The sequence below is a fragment of the Myotis daubentonii genome, chromosome 17 (genome assembly GCF_963259705.1).
Source record: "Myotis daubentonii chromosome 17, mMyoDau2.1, whole genome shotgun sequence".
Lineage (NCBI taxonomy): Eukaryota > Metazoa > Chordata > Mammalia > Chiroptera > Vespertilionidae > Myotis > Myotis daubentonii.
In genome coordinates this window covers 21673916-21687192 of record NC_081856.1, presented here as the reverse complement: position 1 = coordinate 21687192, position 13277 = coordinate 21673916, and the positions used below count along the sequence as shown (strand labels likewise).

Sequence of the window (13277 nt, the reverse complement as noted above, 5' to 3'; positions counted from 1 at the left end):
AATATGGAATGCCTTTCAACCATGAAGGGAGCAGGAATCTGAAAGATCAAACTAAACCTGAATTAAAATCACGGCGCATGAAACCATTTAAAAGGTCAGTGTGTGTGCTCCCCACAGGTATGCAAATATTCCGCAGTGTATCCAGTTGGCATCAATCAGCTGTTTCATTTCTTTTAATAAGACCTTTATATTGGATTCTGTTGTACCCAGTTCAGTGATGCCATATCACCACCCAGCAGCAGATTGGAGAAAAAGCCAATCTTCTGTACTAAATTGTTAGAGAGGGGAATGAATGCTGGTTTGTAACTTTAAATTTGTAATGTCCATGGAGTACAAAGCCAGGTTTTATGAGGAAGCCACTTTGTTAAGGGGATCAGGAGAATCTTGAGGCACATGTGTGTGGATGGGTAACTTTCAACTCTAGATGAGTAGGTACAGACAGTCCATGCACAGGTAATGCTGCAGACTTAAACAAGAAGCCTGCAGTCTCGTGTATGATTGTGGGACTATTTACTTCTACGTAGGGAGAGAAGTCACTGAAATGGCTGCACTGACTTTGGAAAGATGATGAGGCGTTTATGAAAAGCAGAAGAAAATGGAGGCTAATTTGCTTGGCCATTCCGCAGAGTTTAAAGTTGAAATCTGTGACTTTCCAATCTGGCGTTTGGCATAGATCTCACAGAACCTGAGCGAACCTATGAGGAAGCAGGTGTTTAAGCTGAGCAGGGATCTTGAGGGCCCCGGGTGGGGAGACCTTGAGAGCCCCAACCTCCATTGCTCTGCCTCTCAACAGTTCTGTCTTTCTGCCTGAAGCAATAGAGATGCTTTCTGTGATTGTCCTCTGGGTCTGGCTTTGGGATATGACACACAGGTCAGGGGTAGCCTGTGCTGGGGCCCATCACCTTGCCACGGCCACCAGTGAGGGGCTGTAACTCTTGACAGAACTACAACCTGGCTCTTCACCAGGATCTCCTCCACTGCTGCCACCACACACTGATACCAGCTCCTAGGGGAGGGGTGTGGGAAGCAAGGGCTGCTCTGGTCATTAGAGCACACAGCAATGTGGTCAGTGGTGGCTTTGAAGGGAACACCTACACCAGTGATGGCGAACCTAAAACACGCGTGCCAAAGATGACACGCGAGCTCATTTTTTTGGTTGATTTTTCTTTGTTAAATGGCATTTAAATATATAAAATAAATATCAAAAATATAAGTCTTTGTTTTACTATGGTTGAAAATATCAAAAAATTTCTATATGTGACATGGCACCAGGGTTAAGTTAGGGTTTTTCAAAATGCTGACACGCCGAGCTCAAAAGGTTCGCCATCACTGCCCTACACAGCAACTAGCATTTAGTAGTGGTGGAGGCAATAGTAGCGGTGGAGAGGAGGGGGAGCGATCTACGAAAGCAGATTTACTTCTCCAGACGAACAGCAGCTTGGCACAAACCCATGCAGCTATGAAAGAGATGTGGACTATCAGGAAGCATCATAATGAGCAACTAAATTACTTTAAAGTTTGTCAAAATCAGCAAAACGGATAGCGACCAGGTAGTGGGAAAACTAAGTTTCAAAAAGCAGTCATTCTTTCCATAGGGATAATTAGACCAAGGCAGTTTATCAACGAAAGACAGCTGTGGGTTTCAGAACTGAGATCCCCAGTAGAGGTAAAGCGATCTGGTGATGTCAGAAATCCCCACGAGGATGATGCCCCGACTGCTATGCAGAAAAATTTGATGAGGAAAAAGCTCCTCCCCGCACTGTGAGCCTATCTTTTTCTAGCATTTCCAAATGAGAACTTGGCTTTTCTCTGGTATCTTCACTTGTCTGATTGCCTTTGCCGGAGGCTAGTTTTTCTTCATAAAAAATGTTCCATGCTCTGTGGCTTCTGCTGAGTGAATGTCTGCCACGGTAATAAGGACTAGGAGGCAGAGGAGGCTGGCCCTCACTCCAGGCAGCTCTGCGGGCAGCGCCCACCAGGACCTTCCCTGCCGGTCCTCCGCCTCCAGTAGTCCGGGCCCAGAGGAAATGGACCTCTGATGACCGGCTGCTGGACAGAGCCAGAGGTGGTCCCGTCCATGGCTCCTTCCTGAGAACAGCTGTTTTGCAGCAGCAGGGTCCCTGTAAGTTGGACCCAAGCCATTTTGCATTTACAGCATCTCGATTAAAAACCAGAAGGACAAATCAGAGGCGTGTGTGTGTGTGTGTGTGTGTGTGTGTGTGTGTGTGTGTGTGTGTGTGTGTAGGAGGTGGAGAGAGATGAGAATGCTGTGCTTTCCAACACTACCTTCAAATCCGGTAACCGCCAGCCATGTGTTAGTAAACTTGATTGGAGGACCTGCCGTCTGTGACCTGCATCCACCCCACCACTCCAGTTTTTGACCACGCGCCTAAAGACTAATGAAGTGATAGTTCTCCGTCCTTATCCCGTTTCTGTTTGTCTCGCCTGGCTTTCCCACTTCCGTATTGACCTATCCGTGCTGTCTGTCCCCCGTCACAGGCAGAGTAAGGTGTCTGTAATCTGCTCACGGCCAAGGCTGGCTCAGCTTCCCATCACTGAGCGTGGAGTCCTGTGCCAGAGGGCTTCCATCCGCTCTGGAAAGAGAGCCATGTACAGAGGCATTAACGCTCCAGGGCTGTCTCCGGAGTGCAGAGCCAGAGCGCTACAACTGTGATGCACGGGGCGCCCTCTTAGCGTCCCAAAGGAAAGGGGCTTCCCCGCATGCCGCCTTACTTAGCACAAAGGGGGCTCATTGCTTTCCCTCGCTCGGGAGGCTTTCCCTTTGTCACTGGTATTAGTAACTTTTTGATCCATCATTGGAAATGATTATTCTATTTTAGGGACTATGTCAGAATGCACCCTAAAGTGGACACACTTGACCAAGTAGCAGTGAGATGGCTGTGTTTCTGTGGCTCATGCAGTCGGTACTCGTAGTTCAGGCGCACTATCCTTGCTGGGAAGCAATGATGCCACCAACAGTGCAGCGGCCACACCAGATGTTTTTAGATAATTGAAGACATGTCAATATGGACTGCAGAGTAAATGATGTTAAGAAATTGTTGCCTGTTTTGATAGGTATGCTAATCAATAGGTAACAAAAGAAAAAGACATTCTCATCAGTTGAGCATTATTCCTCAACCTCAGCCCTATTAACTCAGGACCAGACAATTCTTTGTAGTGGGCTGTTCTGTGCAGTTAGGGATATTAAACAGCATCACTGGCCTCTACCCACTAGATGCCAGTAGCATCCCACACACACACCCAGCCAAATTGTGACAACCAATTGGCAAATGTCCCCTGGTTAAGAATCATTGTTAGAGAATCATAGATATGTATTGATGAATTAAGTGACATCATGTCTAGGATTTGCTTTTAAATACCCTAGCCAAAAAAAAACACACACACACACAAAAACAGTTGTGGTGGATAGATGAAACTTGATTAGCATAATTTTTATTTTAGTAGAAGCTGGATGGTGAGTACATAGGGATTCATAATACCATTCTCTCTTATTTCTGTGTTTGTTTGACTTTTAAAAATCAATCTGTTACTAAAATCTAAGGTAGGGCCGTAACCAGTTTGGCTCAGTGGATAGAGCATCGGCCTGCGGACTGAAAGGCCCCAGGTTTGATTCCGGTCAAGGGCATGTACCTTGGTTGCGGGCACATCCCCAGTGGGGGCTGTGCAAGAGGCAGCTGATTGGTGTTTCTCTCTCATCGATGTTTCTGATTCTCTGTCCCTCTCCCTTCCTCTCTGTAAAAAATCAATAAAAAAAAATCTAAGGTAGGATTACCAATAGGCTTTCCTTTTATTTATTTTTTTTATTTAATAGAGAGGCAACATATTTTTTAATATATTTTTATTTATTTCAAAGAAGAAGGAAGAAGGAGAGAGAGTTAGAAACATCAGTGATGAGAGAGAATCATTGATGGGCTGCCTCCTGCACGCCCCACACTCGGAATTGAGCCCGCAACCCAGGCATGTGCCCTGGCCTGGAATTGAACCATGACCTCCTGCTTCATAGGTCAATGCTCAACCATTGAGCCACGCCAGCTGGGCCAGCTTTCCTTTTAATACCGCCTCTCAAAGTTGCTTCACTGTCTTCTTGGCAAACTCCTTGCAGACCTGTTTCCCAATGCCTGGGGTAACCCTCCAGGATTCCTACTTGCATCATAGGAACTGACTCAGGTTTCTTCCCTGCTTGACCAATCCTTGCTGCTGAAGCCCCAAAGCAGAAAATATTAGCTATAAGCAGAGCTGACATTGAAGATAAATATAACAGATACCTAGAAGTTTCCCAGCCCCCACTAATACTATCACTAACAAAGAGAAAGACCTTCTCCTACGACCTTATCCCCATTCTAGAAGGGATTTACCTGGTGGATGGATGAGAAAAATTCAGGACCTTGAACCTCCCTTCTAACTAGACGGTTGTAGAGAACTACAAAAATTCCACCACTCTCATCTCATCTTTTTATCTTTTAGTTTAAATCCCTGTGAATGGTGGTTGCCAGAGGGGCGGGGGGTTGGGGAACTGGGTGAAGGGAGGATAGGTAAAAAAGGTGGTTTAAGAAACACAAATTGATTGTTACAGAATAGTCATGGAGATGTAAAGTACAGCATGGGGAATACCATTAATAGTATTGTCATAACTATGTGTGGTGCTGGGTGGTACTAGATTTATTGGGATGATCACTCAGTAAGTTATATAATGTTCAAGCAGTGGATCTACACCTGAAACATAATATTGTATGTCAACTGTAATGTAAAAATAAAAATTTTTAATTAGGTGCAGATTAACAGCAAATTTACAAAAAGTAAAAAAAATAATAATAATCCCTGTTGAACTACTGTGAAGTAAAAGGGGTAAACATTGGGCTTTGTCTGCCGGAATGGAGAGAAATAGAAGTGAGGAGAAGTGGGAGGAAGCCAGGGAGAGAACAGAAGAACTCCAGCTCCTGAGTAGTGCAGGAGGGTACAGAATTTACAGGGAGTGAAACTGGAAAGCTGGAAATTTTCTCAGCTATTTCAATTTATGACTAACAAGTCCATTCCACACCATAGAGAGAGTCGTTGAACTGAGTTAATGGAAGACAGTTGCTAGGCAGGGGTATAACGTAAGTGTAAAACACCTTCTCTGCTGGTGTGAGGCTCATCATGTAGTGGGAAGGAGAAAACTTACAAACCTGAGTGAACCAATCAGAGCAAAATTAATTGTGAACGGAATGCCATTAGCTCCACATGGGGTGCAGCTGCTACATAGGAGTTGCTGTTAGCAGATGAGAAAGCAAAGCAGCTGAGATCGAAGCTGAAATCTTCACAGACAAGAAATTTCAACTGAACCTCGAAGATGAATAGGATTTAGGTCAGCTAAGACTTTTCTCATGAGAGAAAAAACAAGAGCAAAAGTACTCAATAAATATTTAAGTGCCAGCTATGTGGCAGACAGTGTTGAGGTGAATATTGTGTGAAGGTGCATAAGCCAAAACCCTCACCTAGTATGAAATCAGGAATATGCACAGAATCTTTGTCAAACGTGTGGAGACCAGAATGACTGGAAATGACAGTGTGTACGCCAGAGAAACAGAACCGATAGCATATGTATCTAGATCTAGATATAGATGTCTAGGTCTGTGTATAGAGAGACAGGAAGGGAAGGAAGGGAGGGAGGCAGATAGACAGGCAGATGGATAGATAGACAGATAGAAAGAGATTTTAAGGAATTTTCTCATGTGATTGTGGAGACTGGCAAGTCTGCAATTTGCAGGGCAAGCCAGCAGACTGGAGACCCGGGGAAGAGTTGATGTTGCAGTCCTGAGTCCAAAGGCAGAATTTGGAGGCAGAAGTCCTTCTCCCTCAAGAGACTTCAGTCTTTGCCCTTAAGGCCTGCAATGGCTTGAATAAAACCTACCCACATTATGGAAGGAATCTGCTTTATTCAAAGTCTACTGATTTAAAAGTTAATCCTATCTAATAAATACCTTCACAGAGTCATCTAGACTGGTGTTTGACCAAATATCTCGGTACTGTGGCCTAGCCAAGTTGACACATGCAATTAACCATCACAGGATGGGGTGTATATGAGATCAATGGTTCGGTGGTATGAAAGTCAGATGAGGACGATTCTTGAGAAACCAACAGGATGCTATAGGAAGACCAGGCTAGGGCTGTATTTAGTAGATTGGAGACAATACCAGCCTGTCATCTTTACCCCACAGCAATCAAAGGCAATACCTTTCCGTCACGCCTCAGTTGCTCTATGGTTGGCACGTCTAGCCCAGGAAACCAGTCCTGCAGTCTGTTGTTCATATCTGTGTGTCTTGCTCTAATCTGAGAAGCAAGAAGCTCAGGTTTTTCCCTTCCTTGTTGCTACAGCCTTTTACACAGGCTGTACAAGGCACGCCCACAAGCTATTTTGCATTTTGAAAAGCCTGAATGATTAGGAAGGAAATTTAGCTTTCAGTTTTGAAGTTCTTTAAAGCAATACCTATTCTCTATTTCAGGTCGAAATAAGTAATGGCATCAACTCTGAAATGCAAGTGCTGAACTTGACTTAGGAAGCAAAGCGTCATTGACAGCTCCTCTCTGCATCAACATGTCTCACTTTCTCCCAGAGGATGGACTGCGCCTCCCTGCTTTCCCACAGATCACGGAGTTCTTCGGTCACAGCCTGTGTGTTGTTAGCATTGTGCACTAGATGAGTTGTAGGTGCTCGGGTGGGTATTTTTTAGTCATTTTCTCCTTATATGAATACTTGTAAGTTGTAAAAAAAAAAATTGGTTTTAAATTTTTTAAGAGAATTTAACATGAGGCGTGCAGAATGGAAAAAAAAAAGCTGTGAAAACCTACAGACAGTTCCATGAGAAACATTGGTTTGTATTATTGAGGTGGTTCGTCAGGACTGCTGATGGCTGCACTTATCCTAGACCTGATGGAGTTTACACTAGCAGACATTACTTGGAGTTACTAGACAGGAAGTTAGATGCTGTGATAAATGGGTACAAATAGTGGACCTGGCTTTCACACTGAGTATGGATCATTTTTTTCAACACCACAAGTCAAAACATGGAGCTCTCCTTTGTTTTCGACTTCTCAAAGCCCAGAATAATATATGGCAATCTAAATTTTCAGATTCTTGCATGATATCTTGCTCTTCCTGTGTTCTGAAAAAATATATATTAGGGGGGTATGAAAAAGTGAAATTAAAGCAAAACACCTCTCCCCTTTGGAGGGAATGTGGGTATCTATGAGGGCCATATTTTCTACTCTTTATCCAAGTCCTGACACTGGTGTCAGGCCTAAACCTACAGCTTGAGGGCATGTGGCACAAAAATCACAACCAGAAATATTGCTCTGAAGATATTCAAAAGGAGCATTAAAATGGTGTGGAATTGCCTTTAAGTACTTCTAAAGAAGATACTTATATTTGTGCTGCATCAACTTTTCTTTCTCCTACCCCACCCTGATTAGTATCTCCTACCCCACTGAGAAATTAGTACCAGAAACATAATTGTCCATGGGGAAGATGTCTTGAAAACACACCACAATTTTTTCTAATCATATATTTCAATTACTAGTTCCCATGTCAAAATAAGTTTGGCTCACTTTGTCTGAAAACCAACATGAGGCCTCCTATAGACCCCAAAATATGGGGTACATGTGTACTATTTAATCCGGCAGTTGTTAACTTGGCCCATGCATCTCTTACAAGTCAGTCTGTAAACCACCTAAAATTATATGCAAATGTTTTGTGTGTAGAGGTTCCTTTTTTCTTCTTCTTTGTGGAGTCCATATATTTTATGAGACTTCCTTAAGAATCAGATCTTATACATCAAAGTCCACCCTGGTTCCTACCACTTCCTAACAACCATGGTGGGCTTTGTGGAAGCCTCTGGATTGTGTCCCTTCAGTCATCTGACACCTACTGAATCCCATTCTACTGAATAAACTCAAATTCAAAATGAAGAAGAGCTAGCAGGGACCTGAGAGATGGTCAAATCCAAGTCATCATTGTGCAGTTGAGGAAGCTGAAGCCTAGAGGACTTTGGGGGCTTGCCCAGAGCTCTAAATATATACAGAGGAGGCAGAGCTATGGCCAAAGGAAGGAGAACTTGGAAGGCACAAGGTGAGGTTTGGGTCCCAGGTTCACCACTGTGGCCTTGGACAGTGTTGGACATCTCGGCCCTGCAGTTTTTCTCATCTATAAAGTGAAACTATAATGCCTACTTCCCAAGGGTGAGGTGAGAGTTCAATGAAAATGTAAAAATACTCTGTAAACTGTGAAGCGCTCCACAACTGAGAGGCAGTCGTTATTGTAATGTCATAACAATAAGTTGGGCCCTGTCTGGACCTCTTATTACTCCCACAAGTGCAAAGCCCATAGAAGCACCAAACTCCTCTACGTTTTCTAAAAAGTAGCCTGAAAAAATTGCCCATGTTTAAGTGATTAGTAATAACGCAGACTACAAATTGCATGTATTCATTAAAAAATAACTTTGATATTAAAATTCCAAGACTAATATATATTATTATGGAGAAAGCTAATAGAACATCAAAATCGTAGAAAATCAGTCAAAGGAATAAAATTAATTTTTAAGCATCTTAAACTGTCATTCTATTATGCCCCCCACTCACAAACAAAACCTAGTTAACATTTCACAGAATAGTACCATGTCACTGTTGTTGCTGTTTTATCTCCATGCAAACTTTACATTCGTCTACGATGCACAACAGAGACCTGTGTCTAACTGCAGGTAACTGGTTTGAGGAGCAATTCTTCCATTAGCGATTCTTCTATGGAAATCCAACACAGGCAACTACTTATTATGATATGTGTTGTGTGTTCGGGTTTTTAATCTTCCTTCATTTAAATAATTAAGTTATAACTGTTCTAATTGGCAATTTCAGGACTCCATAATGATATTCTGAAGTTCCAGAACATTTGCCATTCATCAAAAACAAGTTAGATAGATCTTCTACTTCCTCTCTTGCCCACTTTTCTCCTCCACTCCTCTCCGCTTCTGTGCTACGCTTTAGAGGCCCTGCTTACTTAAGAAAAAGGGAAGAAAGGAGTGTAGAACTGCGTAGTCACCACGGGCAGGCCCTGGGACCTGGGTGATTCTGACCCGGTCCTATCACTTGTCACGTGCTGCTTCTTAAAGAGAGTGTTTCCAGTTCTTGCAGCTTTTGCCTCTGTTTTAGGGAATCCACTCTGCACTGTGTATCATGCAGTAGGGCTTTCAACAAAGACACAGTCAGTATATCCACTTTCTCACCACGTCTTGGCTTCTCCATATGGAAGTGTGTGTGTGTGGTCAGAGGAAGAGAGAATGAACTATCTGTGCTCATTTGCCAGAACCTCTCGCAGCATCCTGAGACGGTTCAAGTGCTCTCTTCACAAGTGGTTCTGGTAAAGCTGAAGACAGGACATCCACTGCCCATGAGCCCCTACGGCTGACTTGCATGCAGAAGGGGAAAGTTAAAACCAATGGTGTTTTTTTTCTCTTAGAATGACCTTGACAGTGTCTTGTAAACCTTGGCCGACTCTACCCCAGGCTGTCTTCTATCTTGTGTCAATCACCTAGCCCAGTGGTCAGCAAACTGCGGCCCCTTGAGTGTGGCTCTTCCACAAAATACCACATACGGGCGCGCACATACAGTGCAATTGAAACTTTGTGGCCACACTCAAGGGGCCAAAGAGCCGCCTGTGGCCCGCGAGCCGCAGTTTGCCGACCACTGACCTAGCCTTTCTTAAGTGTCTCCTGCTAACACTCTGTGGAGCCACAGACAGCTGGGATGCTCTGCAGTTTACCTGATGTCTATTTCGGCTTCCACTCATGTGTCAAAGCAGCAAAAGTTAAGCGGGGGGAATTACAAGGGGCTGGGAGGTGGCTAGGGAATTCCCAGGGGACATGGGGTGCAGAGAAATCTCAAACATCTCTTAGGAAAAGCTCTAAGCCAGCGTGACCCCAAGTATCTTAGCCTTCCACCTGCCATATAATACGAACGTATGTGTCCCTGAAACAAAAGCATATGCTCAACCAACTCCAAATCTGAGAGGTTGTTGGCTCACTTGTTTTGAAGATAACTTGACATCTTGCTCTAGCAAAATACTGACTTCTTTCATTTTTCCTTCAGAAAAATAAGCCCTGCTATTTCCTAAAGACGGGGGGCAGCCAGCTTCAAGAGACTGGATCTAGCAAAATATAGCAAGGCTGCCATCTGTCTCACTTAATGGATGGGGCACTCAGGATTGAGAGGAATTTGTCTTCATTAGAACCAGCTAAAATGTATGTCGCAGAGCTGAGGAAAACTGTCACGACTCTGCTACATTGGGAATCAAATAAAAACCAAAATTGCTCTTTTCAGTCTTTGTAAATTAGAAAGGAGTCTTGCCAAGAATGAACACATCTTCATTTCAGACCTAATTTAGAATTTATAGTATCCCAAAATATGGACTCACTATGAAATGAATATTCTGGCTAATTATTTCTTAAAGCAAACTCTCGCTTATCATTCCTGAGATACTTCAGTGTATAAGCAGGAGAACTCTGACAGTTGATGAGAATTCAAATGCTCTGACTTGTCATTTTAGCCCAAGGTAGTAGCTGTTCTCAAGGGATCATTGAATTAAGTAGGAAAAATACAAATAATTGATCTCTTTAAACTTAGAAACCTTGAATATCTGTGTTGGCTTGGTGTTTTTTAATTTCTTTCCCATTAAAGAGTCATCTGTATCCTTTGCTGGATAGAAGGTCTGGGGAAGCATCTTCAAACCCTGTTCCCTATAAATAGGCCCACAACTTAAGGGTGTTATGCCCAAAAGTAGGACTAATGAAGGAAAGCACTGCCTGTGTAACTTCACAATCAATGTGCAATGAAGAAAGGGAGTGGATCCATTTTAAATATAAGGAGAACTCTCCAAAAACCAGAATTCTCGAAAATTTTACAATCTGTGGCTAGCCTCTCTCTTTATGTCTTTATTGTGGGCTAAGAAAAAATGCCATTTCTATTAGATGGATAAAGCTTCTTCAATATTGATATTTGTAGAAGAAATTGGTGTCAGGTTAAAAATGAATCATCTTCCTTAGACTCTGTGGAATGAGAATTTCTACCTCATCTTTCTACCTTTCTTCTTAGAAAGAAAGAAAAAATCATGACCCAAGATCCTTCTTTGTTTCCCTAATTCTGCAGGGTATGTGTTAGCTTTCCTTTTCTGAAAATTGAATTTTAAATTCAAGAACCAATCAAATGGATTACTTGGTTCTCACTGTTCTTCTACAAAAATAAATTAATTCGTCCATGGTCATAACTCTTTAACGTTTTTATTTTGGCAGCACCTTTTTTTCTGAAATGATAAGTGTCATTATTTTCTTTTTATTCAATTCAACAAACATGGAATGGGCACCAGTGCTTAGGAAGGTGAAACAGAACAGATCCCTGAAAAGTATGTGAGCCTTCCTTTCTGTTATTAGTATTTTCTCTCAGTAAAAGTTGGACCTGTGTTTCCCTTCATCTGGTTTTCTTCAAGAACACTATATCGGTTAGAGTGGAATGAGTACCATTGATAGTCTGTTTCTCTAAAAAAAATATTCAAATGAAGGAAACCATAGAATTTTTTTTGTAATCAGGTTTTATTGTACATTTCCCTAGGTTTTGTGTGTGTGTGTGTGTGTGTGTGTGTGTGTGTGTGTGTGTGTGTCAGAGAGACAGACACAGACAGACACAGACAGACACAGAGAAATCTTGAAATCTTCCAGGTACTACTTATTAAAAATATCCCATGAAGTGATTTCAATCACTGAAAAGTGTTGACTATATTCTCTTAACACCTTGGGCTTGCAAATCTGGCAGCTGTCACTGATGTCTGAGATAAGATTGATTGACTTATTCGTGTTGTACACACACATCTATACACACACTTCAACACTTGAATACATCCTTTCTAAACACTCACTTTATTAAAATGTGTCATGTGCCCATTCTTATAAATGATAAATAATATAAGATTATTTTAGGGAATGGAAGTTAAAAGAAATAAGATGCCTAGTGCCATGTGTTATTCTCTACTGGGTCAAACTGTGGCGTTGACAGAGACCTCGGCAATTCATTTGTTTGGTTTACAGGGGAGGAGACTGGGGCTGGTAGTTGCAGTGGCTTGTCCCGTGTCCCATTCGGTCTGCAATGCAAGCCTTCATTCCAGTTTTCTTTCCTCTACATGTGTTGGTCATCAGCCAGGCCTTGCTGTGACTGCAATTTGAATTTTTTTCCACCTGGGCTCCAGACCCTGGTCACCAAGGCTCAGGATCCAAGAAAGACACCTCCTGGTGGCTCCTCCTCTTCACTCCGCCTCCACTCGAATCTGAGCATCAGGCGGTCAGGCAGTCCTCTTCCGGTGGGCTTTGTCATGCCTTTTTATCTTCTCAGGGCAAATAAAAAATCCCAGACCTCAGATGACTGGTCTTTGCTTCCTTCCCAAAAGACAAAATAGCTCAGCCCTGCCTGCCTTCTTCTGTCTTTGCTCATGGTTGAAACATCATCCACCTGCCCACTGCAAGCCTTCTCACGATTCTTTGTCAACCAGCAGAGGGACAGTTTACTGCTGGATCCAGTCTCTTCTACAGACTTTTGTCCCTGAAGAAGCGATTTTGCAAATAATTGCTGAAAGTCACTTTGTAACGGCCTCACAGAGTTTCATTTCTCTGAAACCTCTTTTATAAAGAGAATTTCTCTCTTTCCCTTCTGACTTCTTAAATCTATTTTAAACCTATTTTAAACAGTCATTGGATGTAGTTTTACAAAATAGTTTACTTGGGTCACCTGTGTAATATGAAACCAAGAGCCTAATCATTGCAATCATTGCAATTATTCCTATTACATTCGGATAAAATACAAAGGAATGTTATATGTGAAAGTCAATTAGCTTTCACATTCCTTCATCAGAACTTGTGTTGGGCAGCCTTCTGCTTGCCCTCCAGGCTTTTTATTAGTAAAAACTGTCACTTTGAACCCATTTATTCAACCAATGCCTATAAATATTTATCATTAGGTTCTTCTATGGCTTTTCATTTTTGCCATCACTCTAAATTAAAAAAAAAGTTTCCTGTGCAAGATATTTTTAGGCAAAATACAATGTATAGAGCACCAAGTTCAATAACTTTAGAGAATGGAATTTTGGGCAATTCATGGGGCGTGCTTAACTTGTTTTTATAAGGCAAACATAGCTCATTAATTATGTTTTATTTACTGTTCTTAAATCACTTGTTTCGTGTGGTGAA

At 42.3% G+C, this 13277-nt stretch overlaps 1 protein-coding gene across 3 annotated transcripts in view; it reads left to right on the top strand.

The window, feature by feature from the left end:
* NKAIN3 (sodium/potassium transporting ATPase interacting 3) overlaps positions 1–8641 on the top strand; it is a 422524-nt gene extending 413883 nt beyond the window's left edge. For all 3 annotated transcript variants that reach the window (XM_059673089.1, XM_059673090.1, XM_059673088.1), the window contains one exon: positions 6504–8641. In XM_059673089.1, the coding sequence (XP_059529072.1) occupies positions 6504–6517 (14 nt within the window). In that variant the 3' untranslated portion in view covers positions 6518–8641. The remainder of the gene's footprint in view (positions 1–6503) is intronic.
* The last annotated feature ends 4636 nt before the right edge of the window (positions 8642–13277 follow it).